This window comes from Marmota flaviventris, chromosome 10, assembly GCF_047511675.1.
Source record: "Marmota flaviventris isolate mMarFla1 chromosome 10, mMarFla1.hap1, whole genome shotgun sequence".
NCBI lineage: Eukaryota > Metazoa > Chordata > Mammalia > Rodentia > Sciuridae > Marmota > Marmota flaviventris.
The window spans coordinates 71,517,552-71,535,508 of NC_092507.1; the positions used below are offsets into that span (position 1 = coordinate 71,517,552).

At 36.1% G+C, this 17,957-nt stretch overlaps 1 protein-coding gene across 1 annotated transcript; it reads left to right on the top strand.

Annotated features, from left to right (window-relative positions):
* Positions 1 to 2,939: 2,939 nt before the first annotated feature.
* On the top strand, positions 2,940 to 3,933 carry LOC114092558 (S-adenosylmethionine decarboxylase proenzyme 1-like). The gene is made up of 3 exons (XM_071618757.1): positions 2,940 to 3,113; positions 3,421 to 3,789; positions 3,883 to 3,933. The coding sequence occupies exons 1-3, from the start codon at positions 2,940 to 2,942 to the stop codon at positions 3,931 to 3,933; spliced, it is 594 nt and encodes a 197-aa protein (XP_071474858.1).
* Positions 3,934 to 17,957: the final 14,024 nt, after the last annotated feature.

Consider the following 17,957-nt stretch of genomic DNA (forward strand, 5'->3'; position numbering starts at 1 on the left):
CGACACAGATCACCAAAGAGGTTCCCACTTTATTACAAAAGGCTGTGTGTTTATATAGGTCTAAGGAGAGGTCGCAGGGCTGAGGTAGATAACAGGTCGCCCGTTTATTGGCAAGCTCTTCCATATGTCAGTTCCAGAGCCCAAGAAGTTAATTCTAATTGGGGCTAAGGCTTCCCACCAGCAGGGTTTGAACATTGGCACCGGCGGGAACGTTTCGCGCCAGTGAAACGTTCAAAGAGGAGAAAGAGGGTCGTTAGACGCCATGTTGGGGTTTTTCTGTGGGGTGCTGCTGCCGTTATATGTTTTCCCAACAAGCACCACACAGATAAATAAAATGGAGATACTGTATCCAACTATAACTAAATAAATAAATAAATATTTTTTAAAAATTGTTAAAGCGTAGTCACTCAGCAAAGAATGAAAATCTGTAAGAATTTGCAAAACAGTGTTCTGAACTTGAAAATACTTAAGTTGCTTCATTTAAGTTGCTTCATTCATTAACTACCCCAAGGAATGCACACTTGAGAAAGGAATTCTTCCTGATCTTCGCTACATGTGAGAATGACCTGTGGTGACTGGAGATGGACAGATGCACACTCCAGATTAGAAATCATTAGTCAGAAGGAGGAGACAAGGAAAACAAGCAATTCCAAGAAAGCTGTCTAAGAAGCTGAACTCAGAAGCTGAACTGCTTCTGAGTAATAGTTTTCTGAATGCAGGCAAGTGGAGCTGGGGTGCAGAGACTAAATGGGGTTTCTCAACCTTGGCACGGTTGATCTCTGAGCTTCATACTTCTTCATTGTGGGACTATCCTCTGTATTATAGGATGCTTAACAGCCTCCCTGATCTCTACCCACGACATGCTAAGAGTGGCACTTCCTCAGTTATGGCAACAAATAATGTCTCCAGACATTTCCAAATGTCCCCAGAGTGGGAGAGTGTTCATTCTTTCCTCCCCAAGAACCACTGGGATAGGAGGAGAGTAGGGAGTTCCATGGAAGGGAAGTCAGACTGTGCTGACAGGGGACCAAATCCAAGCAAGGGAACAGGAGCCTGTTGCAGCTAGAGTGGGGTGGGGAGGGTAAGAAACAAATAAGTTTAGGAGGTAGAAAGCCCCTCTTTACAACACAAAAGGCCATGATGAACTCCTTAACTACAAGTTGTAAATATACAACTTTGTTCTGTTGTCTACAACATGCTCATGGAAGAGATTCAGGATAGCAAATTACAGGAAGTTTGCATCTCCAGTTGCTCCATGGCTCAGGATTCAAGCAGAGGAAGTACTGCTTCTTAGTAAGGTGGGTGAACGAGGGAATGCACTAAAATTCAACATTGGACAGAGTGTCTAAGAGACTCAGAAATTCGGATGCACTGAACAAAGAACAAGAAAGAGTTAAATGGAACAAAGCCAGTTGTGGCAACAGCAGCGCTGGTTCACCACCGAGGGGAGGGTTGAGAGAAACACGAAGGATGGATGTGTAAGCTAGGAAAGCAGCCTGAACTTAGTTGTGAGACTGCACAACAAACCAGTATTTGAAAAGTGCTCTGTATTTCTCAACTAGGAGGTAGAGAGCTGAGGTGTTTTCAAGTCGGAAAAACAAAGAGGAGTGAAATTCGCTTTTCCTTTGAGTTCTGGTAGCTCACAAGACCAGTTGAGGGTTGGGAATCTGAACAGGCAGTGTGAATACATTCAGGAACTAAGACCATATTCATGGGTGCAGTGTGTAAAGGATAGGCTCTCCTGACCCATGAGTAGAATTTTTGGGAGGTTTCTAAGATCCAGACTCCAAGCAGTGATCAGTATCTGCCTGGCCATAGGGGTGTGGTGATCTAATCTCCCCAGAGCAGATATCACCCAACAAAGGCCCCAACACTAAATTAGACCTAAGCCCTAGCCAGTGGAACTCCCCTTACAGAACTCTACAGCAGTCCCAACTGGGGAGTGCATTGATCCAGGTCTGTGTGGACAGAACTTCAATCAATAGAACCTCTCATTCCATCCTACTTTATACTGATGAGAAGGGAAGCTGAGAGCTATTTCAATCAACTTCAGTTTTAAGCTACTCCAGTTGACAGCTCAGGGAGCAACTCAAAAAGAGAAAGGGCTTCACAACCCCCAGACTTTGTATATGCTCTATCTCTCTCTCTCTGTTTCTCTCTCTGAACCTAGCTCAAGAAGAAATGGAAAGAAAAACAGTCGGGCACAGGCAGTGGCCATCCATTCTCAACAACTGTTTTGAACACCTCAATGGAGACAATTTTTTTTCATTTTTTATTAACTCTTTTTCCTTTCTTTTAATATATATATATATATATATATATATATATATATATATATATATAAAATACATGTGGTTTTCCTTTTTTCTCAGTTTTAGCATTTTCTTACAATAGTTATTTTTAAAGTTAGCCACACTCAAACTTTCGTAGCACTTTAATACAATGAATAGGGCAGAGGTTGTGGCTTAGGGGTAGAGGGCTTGCCTTGCACATGCGAGGCCCTAGGTTCGATCATCAGCACCACATAAAAATAAATAAATAAAATAAAGGTATTATGTCCAACTACAACTAAAAAATAAATATTAAAAAAAATAATAATACAATGAAAAGAAGAGGCAAAAACTCAGACTAATGACCAGGACCCAAATAGGAATGGCTAGGTGTGGGCCCTTGGATCCCACTCACAGAAATTTTCTCCTGCAGCAAAACCAGAATTAACACAAAGTCTATGGATACCACACCTATAAGGGAGAGGGGAACCTCAATCTAGATTATAAGGAAGCTTATGAAAGTAGTGTGTTTGTCTCCAAGAGACGTTTCATTTTGAAGACATTTGGTACCACCCTCTTGCTGAAAGCACTGGTTCCCTGTTGAAGCTTGCTAAGGATTACAGTGGGTTTGACTCAATTCAAAGCTTCTTTCATTCTTGTAAGAATTTCATGAAGCCTTCTCATCAAGGATACCCACACCAGAATTTCCAGGAAGAAATAGATGCAATTTTCCCAAATGGAACAGTGTATTTTATGGGACATATGAATTCTGACTGTTGGTACTTGTATACTCTGGATTTCCCAGAGAGTCAGGTAATAAGTCAGCCAGATCAAACCCTGGAAAATTTTTTAAAATTTTTATTCTAATTTGTTGTATATGACAGCAAAATGCATTACAATTCATATTACACACGTAGAGCACAATTTTTCATATCTCTGGTTGTATACAAAATATATTCACACCATTTGTGTCTCCATACATGTACTTAGGGTAATAATGTCCATCTCATTCTTTCATCTTTTTTACCCCCTTCCCCCTTCCCTTCCTTTCCCTCCCCTTTGCCTTATCTAGAGTTTTTCTAATCTTCCCATGCTCCCCCTCCCAACCCCACTATGAGTCAGCCTCCTTATATCAGAGAAAACATTCGGCATTTTGATGACTGAGCTTGACCCAGCAGTTACGAACCAATTCTACATAAAAGATGGTGTTACTGCAAAGGGTGTCACTCGTGAGAGTGGAATTTGTGACCTGATACCAGGTTTTGTCATTGATGCCATACTGTTCAATCCTTGTGGGTATTCAATGAATGGAATAAAAAAGAATGGAACTTATTGGACTATTCACATCACTCCAGAACCAGAATTTTCTTATGTTAGTTTTGAAACAAACTTAAGTCAGATCTCTTATGATGATCTGATCAGGAAAGTTTGGGAAGTCTTCAAGCCAGGAAAATCTGTGACCACCTGGTTTGTTAATCAGAGTTCTGAATGCCACACAGTGCTTTCTTCACCCCAGAAGAAATGCATTACAATTCATATTACACCTACAGAGCACAATTTTTCATATCTCCAGTTGTATACAAAATATATTCACACCAGAAGAAAGCACTGTGTGACATTTAGAACTCGTCTTGATTGCCAGAGTGCTATGTTAGTTAAATGATTACAACTTTGTTTTTACTAATCTTGCCAAGAAGCAGCACAGCAGAGTTGATTAAGGAAAATGAAGAAAAAAATTAAAAAAGAGAACACCCACAGAAGGTGGTGGCTGCTTTATAGATGTTGGTACTGGGGGCCATGCTTTCCATAACCACCACCTGTAGTTGCAGAAAGCCCTAGATTAATGATAGTGTAATCATTTTGAAGAGTATGCATTATTATACCAAGGAGTTAGATATCTTGCATGGAGGCTGTCTTCTGTGTTTAGGTATTCTATGCCACTCTTGCTGTGAAATTGAAGTGCATTCAGAAAAAACTTTTACTATATTAAACTTTATGACACTTGTGAAAACAATTTTGACTGGCTTATGCACGGTATAATATTTCTGCAGTTATTGTCCAAAATTCCCCACAGACAAGGCTTTCATCCTCATTAGGTGTTGGCCTCAGCTGAACCATCTGGGGCTGTTCTATTAAATTGCTGCCAGAATTTTATATCCAGTTACCTCGACTTTCTAGAACATATTCTCTACTAATGTTATTGAAACCAGTTTCTACTTCATAGAGATGTTTTTGGCAACCCCAATTACATTTTTCTTTCACAAGTCCTTAAGAAAATTATTCTAATTACTCATTTTGTGTATTACTATTTTAATAATTATTTCTGCATTTGTAGTCCTTTGATTTCTTCCCTCAACCTGGTGTCTTCCCCTCCAGCCCCACAAATGAAGCAATGTATTTACACTGGGGGTTTATATATTAATCTTATACTCCAGGTGCGAGAATGAGAAAAAGTCCCTGGGCTTAATGTTCTTTTAAGGGCATATTAATTTGGCCTCCTTTTCAATGGAATGGGCTCTTTTGGAAGGTAAGTGACAAAATTACATGTCTCCCACAAAATAATTTTAAGCATCTCCAATGTTGACTAGCAGGGAGGACGTGGAGAGTTGTAGATTGAGATTAGGGTTTACTGAACTGTATACCCCATGCTATGCTGTGCTCTTTCATAAATGAGATTAGCTTCTAATGGAGTACCATGCCTGTACTAACTTCCTACATAGTGGTATAAAAGGATTTTTATCACTAAGTAGATAAGTAGGGAGATTTAGCATATAGGTTGTCCTGGATTCATTAAGTCCTGTCATCTTGGATCATCTACTTAAATTTTACTTTTAGTAGCCATTGCCAGTAATTTCCTTTAATAGTGTATTGTAAACTTTGGTTCAAAGCAGAATCAGCGTTTTTCCATATTAAGACTTAGAAGTTCTGTGATTAAGTAACACATGTGCATGTTCATCTGTTCCTGCATCATATTCTTTCCACCACGGTATCCACAAGATCAAATGAATGACTGCCCAGAATGAAAACTGTCCAGATTATTCAGATATTATCATATAGCGGAATGTATGGATAGATTTTTAAAAACTAAAATTCTAAAAATATTCAATGGGAAATGACTCGGTATATAGGCTTTCAAGAGTTGGGATCTTTTAGCTGTATTTGCAAATACTGTGGTATTTAAGCAACTGAGAGAACAGAAAAAAAATGACTACATTTTGTATTTCTTGAACTCACAATATTTTCTTCATAATTTCTGGATTGATGCTTTATTCCTTCCATACTTATAAAGGAAACACATTTTCAGTGTTTCTAAACATAAAATCTACTTGATTTGAAATCACATGGTTGGAACACCGTTTGACTTATATCTCAAGTATGCTATTGACTGACTGTTTCATTGAGGAAGCTTTCAATCAGCTTGATCTGTCTGATTCTGTAATGAGCACAGCACCTAATGTTTTGACTTGCTCTGTTGTGAGGACCTATACTCAACGTGGATTTTGTTTTGGAGCAGTATCCCTGTAGACTGGTAATGTTTGTTGGCTCGAGGTCTTATTTTTATTTATTAATTTTTTTCCTTTCCCCTAATAATTTTAAAACGTCTAATGTTGAAAACTTGCACAAATTTGTATGGAACAAAGCCTAGAGAAATGAAAACTGTAGACTGGATAGAATCTATCCTCATGTGATAGAAGAAGGAAAATTTTAGTGCCATAATTTCTCTTTTTGTGTTGGACTTAAATAAGTTGATATGTGTTTCTGTATCACAATTTAAGTTTCAATAAAAGCTTGCTTTAAAAAAAGAGACAAAGAATGTTACTTCATATGCTAAAATTAATAATACATCAAAGAAGATATAATGATAGAGCTGGATATGGTGGTGCATGCCTGTAATTCCAGCAACTTGGCAGGCTGAGGCAGGAGGATTGCAAACTTGAGGCCAGTGTAAGCAATTTATCAAGAACCTATCTCAAAATAAAACTAAAAAGGGCAGAGGATGTGGTTCAGTAAATAATCTCGAGTTCAAATTATAAGTCAACATTAAATAACCCCTGTATAACAGAAATTATATAAACACATGGAGATTGAACAATACATTTCTGAATGAATATGGGTGATAGAAAAATCAGGGGAAATTTTTTAAAATTCTAAAATAAAATGAGAATAGTGATACAACATACTAAAACCTCTGAGACACTGTGAAGGCAGTTCTAAGAGGAACATTTATAGATATGAGTGCCTACAGAAGAAAATCAGAAAGATCCCAAATAACCTAATGACATGCCTCAAGGCCCTTGAAAAAAACATGAACAAACCAACTGCAAAACCAGTAAAAGGAAGGAAATAATTAAGATCAGAGCTGAAATCAAAGAAATTGAGAAAACACCCACATACACAAATACACACAAGGATCAATGAATCGGAGTTGGTTCTTAGAAGATAAATAAGATTGATAAATCCTTAGCCAAACTAACCAAAGTAAAGAGAGAAGACGCAGATAATTAAAATTGGAAATGAAAAAGGAGAAATCATCACAGTCATCACAGAAATCCAGAGGATCATTATGGACTATTTTGAAAACTTACACTTCAATACATTGGAAAATCTAGAAGAAACTGATACATTTCTAGACACATATAACATGTCAAAACTGAATCAAGAGGACAGAGAAAACTTAAACAGACCAATAACCAGCAATGAGACAGAAGCAGTAATAAAAAGCTGAGGACCAGATGGATTTTCAGTTGAATTTTATTAGACCTTTAAAGAAGAACTAATGCCAATGCTTTTCAAATTATTCCATAAAAAATATAAAGGAATGGAACACTTCCAGGCTTCATTCTATGAAGCCAATATCACACTCATACCAAAACCAGTTAAATACACATGAAGGAAAGAAAACTATAGACCAATATCCCTGATAAACTTAGATGCCAAAATCCTTAATATTAGCAAATTATATTCAACAACATATTAGAAGACTGCACATCATGACCAAGTTGGTTTTATCCCAGGGGTGTAAGGATGGCTTAACATACACAAATCAATAAATATAATTTATCACGTAAATAAAATTAAGTACAAAAACCCCTTAGTTGCCTCAATAGATGGTGAGAAAGCCTTCAATGAAATTCAGCACCCATTCATAAAGAACACTGAAGAAACTAGAGATAGAAGGAACTCACCTCAACATCATCATAAAAGCTACATATGACAAAATATAACAAAACCAAAACTGAAAGCATTTCCTTTAAAATTTGGAACAAGATAAGGATATCCATTCTCACCACTCCTATTTCATACAATACTAAAAATTCTAATCCCAGCAATTAGGCAAGAGAAGGAAATAAGAGGTATAAAATATGAAAAGAAGAATAATTATTACTTTGCAGATGATATGGATTCTATACTTAAAAGATCCAAAAAAAAAAAAAAAAAAAAACTCCACCAAAAATCTGTTGAGGCTAATAAACAAATTCAGTAAAGTAGCAGGTTACAAAATCAATGTACAAAAATCAATAGTTTTCCTATACACCAATAATGAATCTGCTGAGAAAGAAATCAGGAAAATATCTCATTCACAATAGCCTTAAAAAAATCTAGGAATAAATATAACCAAGGCAGTAAAGGATGTCTACAATGAAAACTATAGAATATTGAAGAAAAAATTGAAGAAGACACATGAAGATGGAAAGACCTTTTATGTTCCTGGATAGGCAGAATTAATATTCTTTTTTTAATATTTATTTTTTAGTTGTAATTGGACACGATACCTTTATTTTATTTATTTTTATGTGGTGCTGAGGATTGAACCCAGGGCCTCAGATGTGCTAGGCAAGTGCTCTACCACTCTTACAGAACCACAACTCCAACCCCAGAATTAATATTCTTAAATGACCACACTACCAAAAGCAACATACAGATTCAATGCAATCCCCATCAAAATGCCGAATGACATTCTTCACAGAACTAGAAGAAATAGTCCTAAAATTCATTTGGAAGAATTAAAGACCTAGAATAGCCAAAGCAATTCAAAGCCAAAAAAGCAATTCTGGAGGCATCACAATAGTTGACCTCAAATTGTATTAAAAAGCCATAGTACCAAAACCCACATGATACTGGCATAAAAACAGACACATAGACTAAGGGTGCAGAATAGAAGACACAGAGACAAACACTAAGAGATACAGTCAACTGATTCTTGACAAATGCCAAAAACATTCACTGGAGAAAAGATAGCCTTTTAAACAATTGGTTCTATGTAGAAGACTACTGGATCCCTATCACTTACCCTACACAAAAGTCCATTAAAAATGGACTAAAGATCTAGGAATCAGACCAGAAACTATGCAACTCCTAGAAGAAAACATAGAATCAAACTCCAACAGATAGGCATAGGTAGTGCCTTCTCAACAGAACCCCTAAAGCTCAGAAAATAATGCCAAGCATTAATAAGTGGGATGACATCAAATTGAAAAGATTTGCACAGTAAATGAAACAAGTATGTGAAGAGAGAACCTACAGAATGAGAGAAAATCTTTGCTAGATACTCTTCTGATAGAGGATTAATATTCAGAATATATAAAGAACTCAAAATACTTCACACACACACACACACACACACACACACACCCAGTTAATTAATGGGCAAATGAACTAAACAAACACTTAAAAAAAAGAAAGTAAGAAATACAAATAGCCAACAAATATATGAAAAACTGTTCAATATCGGTAGCACTTAGGGAAATGCAAATCAAAAACTACCCTGAAATCTCATCTCACTTCAGCCAGAATGGCAGCCAGCAAATATACAAACATAATTAATGCTGAAGAGGATGTGAAGAAAAATGGATACTTACATGTTGGTGGGATGTAAATTAGTACAATCACTATGGAAATCAGTATAAAGTTTCCTCAAAAAACTAGGAATAGAATCACCATATGAATTGAGTTATACCACTCTTTGATATTTATCCTGAAGAATTAAAGTCTTCATACTATGGGGACACAGGCATACCCATGTTTATAGTAGCGTAATTCACAACAGCCAAACCACGAACACCAGTCTAGGTGTCCATCAAAGGATAAACAGATAAAGAAAATTTTCTTTATCTATTGATAAAGAAAATAGATAAAGAAATGAAGATTTATTCAGCCATAAAGAAAAAATGCAATTATGTAATTTGAAGAAATGGATGGAACTTGTGAACATTATGTTAAGTGAAGGAAGCCAAACTCAGGGAAAGGGTCATAAGGTCTCTCTCATAGGAAAGGAACCAGAGGGGAGGGAGGAAAGAAGGGAAAGAAGAAACACTGAGTAATAATATCAACCAAATTACATTGTTATATTGTATGCATGTATGAATATGTAACAACAAATCCCACCATTATGTACAATTATAACGCACCAATAAAAAAAATATGGGAAAAAACACTCATTGAAGGAAAAGAAACCAACAAGAATAAGTAACAAATTGAAAAAATAACAAAAATTAATTTCACAGTATTGTGAACAGAGCTTAGTATTTGTTTCTTTTTTGTTTTTGATTTTATTTTTTATTTTGAGTCAGGGTCTTGCTAAGTTGCCTAGGGCCTCACTAAGTTGCTGAGGCTGATCTTGAACTTCCCATCCTCCTGCCTCAGTCTCCTGAGTTGCTGGGATTACCGGCCTGCACCTCAGTATTAGTTTCTTAATAAATTATTATGAACTTAGTAGCTTAAAACAATAGGATATTTGTTCTCTTTCTGGCCTAGAGGCCAGAAGTCTGAAATAAGCCTTGTGGGGCTAAAGTCAAGGTGACAGCAGGGCTGGTTCCTTCTGGAGGCTCTGGTGAGAATCCATTCCGTGCCTCTGCCACCTTCCAGTGGCAGCTGGTATTCCTTGGCTCCCAGCTGTACCACTGGAATCTATCCATCACCTTATCCCTTCTATAGTCAAATCTCCCTCTGCCTCCCTTTTATAAGGACACTTGTAATTACCATTAGGGCCTATCTGGATATCCTGGGGAAATCTCTCCATCTTTAAGTCCTTAATCATATCTATTAAATACTTTTGCTATATAAAGTAACATTCATAGGCTCCAGGGATTAGGGCATGGATATCTTTAGGGTCATTATTCAGCCTAGCATAAACTCATAAAGATTCCAAAGTTGGAGTGAAAATCCAGTAGAAGATTTTACTTATTTGTTGACTACTTTCTCTTTATGGAAAGAAAGGAGAAAACATAAAGAGTCACATAAGAGGTGTACCTCCAAAAAATAATTTAAAAATGTGATTTTGCTGAGGTTGTAGCTCAGTGGTAGAGTGCTTGCCTGGCACATGTGAAGCACTGGGTTTGATCCTCAGTACTCACATAAAATAAATAAAATAAAGGTATTGTGTCCATCTACAACTAAAACTATTTTTTAAAAATATGATTTAGAATTTAAAAAATGAAAAAGAAATTTCTTCACCTTATGGATTAAAGAGCCAACTTGAAAATAAATTCCTTAGCCATACTTTCTCAGGAAAGCAGAGTTTGCACAGTGACTTAAACATAATACTAGTAGAAAGTTACTTTTTATTTCTTTTTCCTTCTCTTATCCTGTGAAGGTCAGGCTCCTCACAGGTTTAAGGGACACACTGGATTTCAGAGGATTCAAGAAAACTGTGGGTGGAGACTGTTAATGGAAAGCTGACAAAATCAAAGTGTTGACTTCTGGTACTGAAGAGAGGTATATTAGCCAAGACAACATTAATGGATGGAAGGAAGTTACATGCCCATTGATGGAAAAATACATTATGTTCATCCAAAACAAGGATTACTTTATTTGTGATGAGCAATGATTACAGGTTTGTTCATTCTTATAAAGAAAGAAGTCCACAAATTAGCAAGGGAAAGGTCAAGTTGTACAAGTATACTATGACCCCATTTGTGTAAAAAAGATGTATGTGTATTTATACCAAGGCATAGATAGTGATATTTCTCTGCATATGAAAACCTGGAAGTAAGTCATAAAAATGGTAGATATTTTATTTCTAAAAAATGGAAAGGAAGAAGGGAAGAGTGTAAAGCAAAGATCAGACTTTTACCACCCTCAATTTTAACAAAGACAGTATGTGGCTAATCTTTAATCTGTAGCCCTCACTCTAGATTACTTTGAAGCAAAGGTAATACTTTAATAGGTCTGTATTACTTGAATATTTTTATAATAGGCCTTTGTAATTTGACAGTGGTTGTTTATTGCTGAAAACTGTTAACAGATGCCACATTACTGATTACAGTGCAATCAAGTGACAGCAGGATACAAGCCAAGTCCGTCTGCCTCCAGAGTCTATGCTCTCACCTGCAATATTGTGCTCCTACACAAATCTCATGTTTATAACACACACATTTTTCATAGTGTTACTATAAATATTCTCTATATAAAGTATACAACTAGATATGTTTGGACATATGGCTATTAACAGAACCAAGAGAAACTAAGAGGTTCCTCTGATACTTTCTTAGGGTTAGTCTTGAAAATGGGTTTAATATGCCCCCATTTAAAAATAAAGTACAAATAAAACCTACACATCATTAATACCTTAGTATCTTATTCAGGTAATTAACACCTTAGTATTTTAATCATATAATAAGATTCCAAATGAGATTGCAGAAGGCAAATTTTCCCTGGAGGTAGAGGAGGAGGAGGTGGTGGATTCTATTGGGAATGGGAGGGAAAGACCAGTTGGGATGTCTTAGGCCCAAGGCAGCTAGCTAGAGCTGGCACATGGCCACAGGGACCTGAAAATGAAAGAATTTATCAATAAAGGTGAATATGCCCAACTTTTTACCACTTGGCAAATAAATGAGGTGTGCCATGAAAATTGCTTAACAATTACTTGGAGAATCTTTGTGTGTTGTTTTTGTCTCCCAATGCACAGTGCATCATTTCTACTTCCTGCTCCATTTGTAGAAAAGTCCTGAAGTTTATGTATAACCTTCGGTTACTATAGGAGGAAGCAATAGGAGGCATTTATTAGGAGATAAAATCCTGTTCTTTTCCTGTTTCCATAAGAGGAAGGAAATTATTCTCCAACTCTCAAGAGAAGAAGGTATGAGAGGGTCACTTATAACTTTACTCTGCCCTCCTCATTTACTGTTCTCCAAGTCTCAAAAAATGGCTTTCTCTGAGTGGTGAACTGAGAATTTGAGCATGCTTGGCTGAGTGCCTTCTGAGTTCTCACCACTGTCTCTCTCCTAGTACATGTCTGTGTGTCTGTCTGTCTCTCTCTCTCACACACACACACACACACACACGCACGCATGCACGCACACCATGATGCAGATTCTTAAAAAAATAATGCTGACAGGCTCCACCCCCTGCCAGAAGAGGCCTATTTTCCAGTAACTCTGCCAGTGGCCAGGTGACGAAGCCCATTTAGCTGTAGATTCATGTCGTATTCTATAGATTAACTTTATCAGTAGTAAACATGGCATTTTGATTTCCACATATCCAGCTCCTATGTCTTGGTTCTAAATTTAGGAGGGAAAAATAGGTCTGTTATTGGTCTCTTATCACCCTGTTAGAGATCAGGGAAAGATATGTGATAGGAGAGTGTTACAGGTGTGAAAAGAAAAAGAAAATGTGGTCAGGGCCACAGCAGAGAAGTCCCTAAGGAAGAAATTCAGGCTGCAAGGATTGGGCTTTAGCTCTGTACCTACCAGAGTGGGGTCTAGAAAGTTCATGAAAAATGACCCTTGCTAGGTGTACAATCTTAGGGTGGTGTTTAGGGAGGTGGCAGCCAGACCTTCCCTAGCTCTGCCATAGATTTCCAATCCAGCTTTGACTTTTTCTTTTAAATATTTTTTTTAGTTGTTGGTAGACATTTATTTATTTATTTATGGTGCTAAGAATGGAACCCAGTGCCTCACATGTGTTAGGCAAGCACTCTACCACTGAGCTACAACCCCAGCTCTTTGTTGTTTCCATATTTGTGTTAGGAACTAAGGGAGAAGGATGGAGACTAACTCAGTGTTTTCCATAGTACTGTATGCATTTCAAGGTGTACAGAACTGTACACAGAACACATACTTTAATTATCTTAATACATCTTAATATCTTAATTATCTTAATCGCTATGAATTTATTGTGGTATACAGGAAAGACTATGCTTGTTAATGACAAGTGATGCTGAATTTCTGCTTATGGGGCAATATGAAGTTTTACCCTAAAAATAAACTTAATTTTAAAAATGTGTTTTAGAGAGCCCAGCACAGTGGCACATGCCTGTAATATCAGTAACTTGAGAGGCTAAGGCAGGAGGATTGAAAGTTCAGTGAGAGGACTGCAAGTTCTAGGTCAGCTGGGCAACTTTAGAGACCCTGTCTAAAATAAAAAATAAAAAGGGTTCCGGAAGAAGCTCATTAGTAGAGCACCCATAGGTCCAATTCTCAGTACTGCCGAATATATATATATATATATATATATATATATATATATATATATTAAGAGAAATAAAACAATAATATCACAGGTAGTTCTTGAATATGGTAGAAATTGCAAAGATTGTGAATGGTGGAAGTCTAGGATAGCTAACAGTAATGTGGAAAAAACCACAAGCTACCCAAAATACTTAATACTTTTTAGAATATAACACAATTGGATGTTTCAAATAGTGAAAAATTTTAATACTGTGGCAAATTCACAAATCATATGATACTTTTAGAGGTTATCGTCACACAAAGTTTACCACTAATTCATTTTTTTGTTTTCCAAAATGACACACTGTAGATTGCACCAATGCCTGTACCTTACTTTGAAATGCACCAAAAATAAGATAATGACTGTCCATTAGTGAACAAGCAAATATAGGAAAATGCTTATACTTATGTAAATAATGTTCAACATTTCTTTATAATTGAAATTTTTGATAATAAAATGTTGAAGAAAAAAGACACTACTGCGGCTGCTTTTATGTACCGTTTGCTTGACTTTACAGGTGTTTTGATATAATACAGATCAAACAACAGTTTCATACATAACCTCAGACAGACAGCACTTTATGCACTGACATTTCTTAGCTACCAGTTCAGACAAGCGGTTTTCACTTACCTAATGATTCAAACTTGCTCTTAGGTTAAAGAGTGAGTTATACTGGGAAAAGAATGTTAGGCAAGAACAGACACAAACATGCTGGCAACGTGCGTCTGATTTCTTGAGCAAAGGTCAAGAACAAGGGGTCACTGTTCAATATCTACAGTGTAAAAAAAAAAAAAAAAAAAAAAAGCTGAGCTGCAGTGCAGCATGCCATCTCATAACTTTCACAAAAAAAAAAAACAACAAAAAACATCTTGAATGAAAAGGACTTTCTTCTTTCTTGATTTAATATCAACTGTACTTTTCTAAAGTTGGAATTTTAAACTCCCCAGGGAGAAGTTTATTTTGAAGAATGGAATTTCCAAAGAAGTATGTAGAATATTGCATAACAAACTTTCCCTCTATCTATATTTCCTTTAAGCAAAAAAAGCAAAGTTAATCCAAAACATTTAAAAGCATGTTAAATGGTCTTATCAAACAAACAAGGACAAAGTCAACCCAACCCAGTGGCAATATTGAAGCATTTTTCTAACATGCTTAAAAAAACATTTGACATTGAGAAAAAAGAAAAAAATTTAATATAGTACTGGTTCCCAAAAGTGGTTTCTTTGCTATTCTAATAAAGAAGTCTATTTATAGGGTTCATTCAAGCTTATAAAAATATTCTTTTAATAAAATGAAAAACAGGTTTTTCCACTTCTAGAAAAAGTGTATATTCAAGTAAATGAGACCAAAATTAATTAAGGACATATTTTGCTAACAAATTTCTTTAAAGAAACAAATGATGAATTTTAATAAGCTATTTCTTCAAAATCTTCCTTTTTATTGGAAGATGTATCTTTTCACATAGGTATCACTTAAAAACTGCTTCTACTCGATAGTGTATCAAAAGTTTACTAGAAAAAATTATTCAAAATTTACCAATCCACTTTTAAATTCGCCAATTTTACAAAACCAGTCTAATTCCAAAAAATAAAAATTAAAAAATGAAGTCATTAAGGGGGAAATGGGGGGGGAAGAGAAAAGAGATAACATTACTTTCTTAACCACAAATAATTATTCAGGAGTGAGTTTTTTAAAATTATATGAACATTGCATCTTATAGTCCTTAGCCCTTCCCTAAGAAAAATACAAGTACTCTCCAAGTGTCCCTTTATAGTCATTCATTTATTAATAATTAATTTAAGATCTTCTGTGCTACAGTCCCTAGTCATACAGCAATAAACTGCATATACAAAGTCCCTACTGCTATACTGGGGTTTACATTCTAAAAGAGGGAATATAAACAAATAAAAACAAGGTAACTTCAGAAGTAAACATCTTGATGAAAATAAGCCAAGGTGATATGACAAACAATGACAAATGGTATTGATAATTTTTTTTCTTCTAAAATTTCGTTTAAGTGTAAATATTTGCCAAGTTTATAAATGCCTATAATTTAATCAAATAGTATTATGATTAGTACTTGTTATGAGAAACAGAAATCTCCACCTACTTTTCCCAAAAATCTCAGTACCAATAGACTTTTCAGAGACAGCCTTTGGGAGGTGGTATCAGGGATTGAACCCAGGTCACTTGACCACTAAGCCATATCCCCGCCCTATTTTGTGTTTTATTTAGAGACAGGATCTCACTGAGTTGCTTAGCACCTCGCCATTGCTGAGGCTGGCTTTGAATTTGTGATCCTCCTGCTAGAGCAGAGAGAGCAAAGTAGAAGGCCTAGGGAATGAAATGGTCCATTTTTTTATATCACTTTAGCTTCTATTAATAGGATGGACTGTGGGAATAGAGAAAGGAGATATCTCTGATTGCAAAGGTGATGATAAGAGATTGGCATAATGGCAGCTTAAAGTAATAGAGCAAACTGAAGTGTAGGGTCAAGACATACAGTACTCAGACGTTTGATCGGTAGGATATGGAAGTAAGTGGGAAAGACTTCAATTTAGGCAACAGGGAAAGATAAAGTTTAGGGAAGTATTGTGGACATTTGACACTTTTGCCTCCCAGCAAATGCCTTTCTTGTAGTCACAGAATCTACCACTGACTGTATAAATTTTAGGGAAAGAATGAAAGCCAATTACTAACGTCTAGAAGTTGGTACACCATCTACAGCTTTCTGCCAGGGATCCTGAATCAGGGATTATGCTGAGAACAGGATATTTTATAATTAATTCCAATGATGATCTGGGGGCTGTGTGGTGGTAATAAAAATGGCAGTACCACAACCAGGCATGACCTTGATTGCTGTCATTTTGACTACTTAACTTCTTTTAGTTTCTGCCTATCTTTCAAGTCTATGTCTTCAGCTTGCCAATTTTTAAAAAGCGTGCTTTAAAAAAATTGATGAGACTTATAAAGGTCACAAATCTTAAGTATGCAACCTGATACACAGTCATCTGTGATTAAGATATAATCACCTAGATCAAGATATAAAATATTTCAGCACCCTAAAATAGTCTTCTCTCTCGCGTATTATTTTTTCAATAAATTCCATTTCTGCTAGTCAGTTTTTGGCTAAGTCAGAATGCAACCAAACATACTGACATTAAAACCCTGGCATTCAAAGATCATCAAATGTGAAGCTTAATGGATTCAAAATGAAAACTCAGCAAGAAAAAGGGCAAAAGAGTATTTCTTATACCAAAGTTCTGAGGTCAAGCAAGATTCCCCTCCCCCCGCACTGCCCCCGCCATACTAGAGACTGAACTCAGAACTGATGCATGCTAGGGAAAATGCAAGTGCTCTACCACTGAGCCACATCCCCAGCCCTAGGATTTGTTATTCTTAAACAATAAAACTTTATCTTATCAAAGTACCTAATGTTCTTAAATTATATAATCCTAATCCTCAACATCATCCTGTGGTCTGGAAACTAAATTCCTTTCAGGAACCATAACACTACCCAAACCTATTTCTTTTGGTTCCCTAAAATAAAACTAGACAATCTGAAAACTTCCAAAGATTGTTAATATGTGGTAAGTGGTACTACTTAGGTAGATATGCAAGGAAGTGTTTTTGCTTTCTGATTGTAGCCATGACTTTACAAGCATCATCACTAGATACAGAAGCACTAGTGTTATTAGTTAACAGAACATCATAAAGCATTTTGATAACTGTTGCATTAATAATGTCTATTACAAGGAACTCATTTTAAAAATATGAGTTAGTCATTTCAATCTCATTTGATGGCAATTTCTTCAGCTGCTTGGGCCTTACTCCTTACATGGCTTACAGGCAGATTCTTTTGACTCCTACTGCAAGATATATCCATTATCCAACCATTCCTCACTACCTCTATTGCTTCTTCTTTGATCTGAACAATCATCTTTCTATCCTAGATTACTGCAAACCAGATGCTTGGAAATAATAGTGAAATGCCTTCAAAATTCTAAACAATGAATTTCAATGTAGGATTACCAAACCAATCATAATGAAGCATGGGAAAGAAATAAAGTCCTAGTCAGACCTAAAAAGATGAAAAGTTTATCTTCCAGGTAGTCTTATTTGGGGGGATAAAAAAGGGCACTTGCAAATATACTTCAGAAAACAGATACAACAAACAACAACAAAACAAATTCAAGAAAAAAGTGGGATCCAAAAAAATATATTCCAGGACTGGGGTTA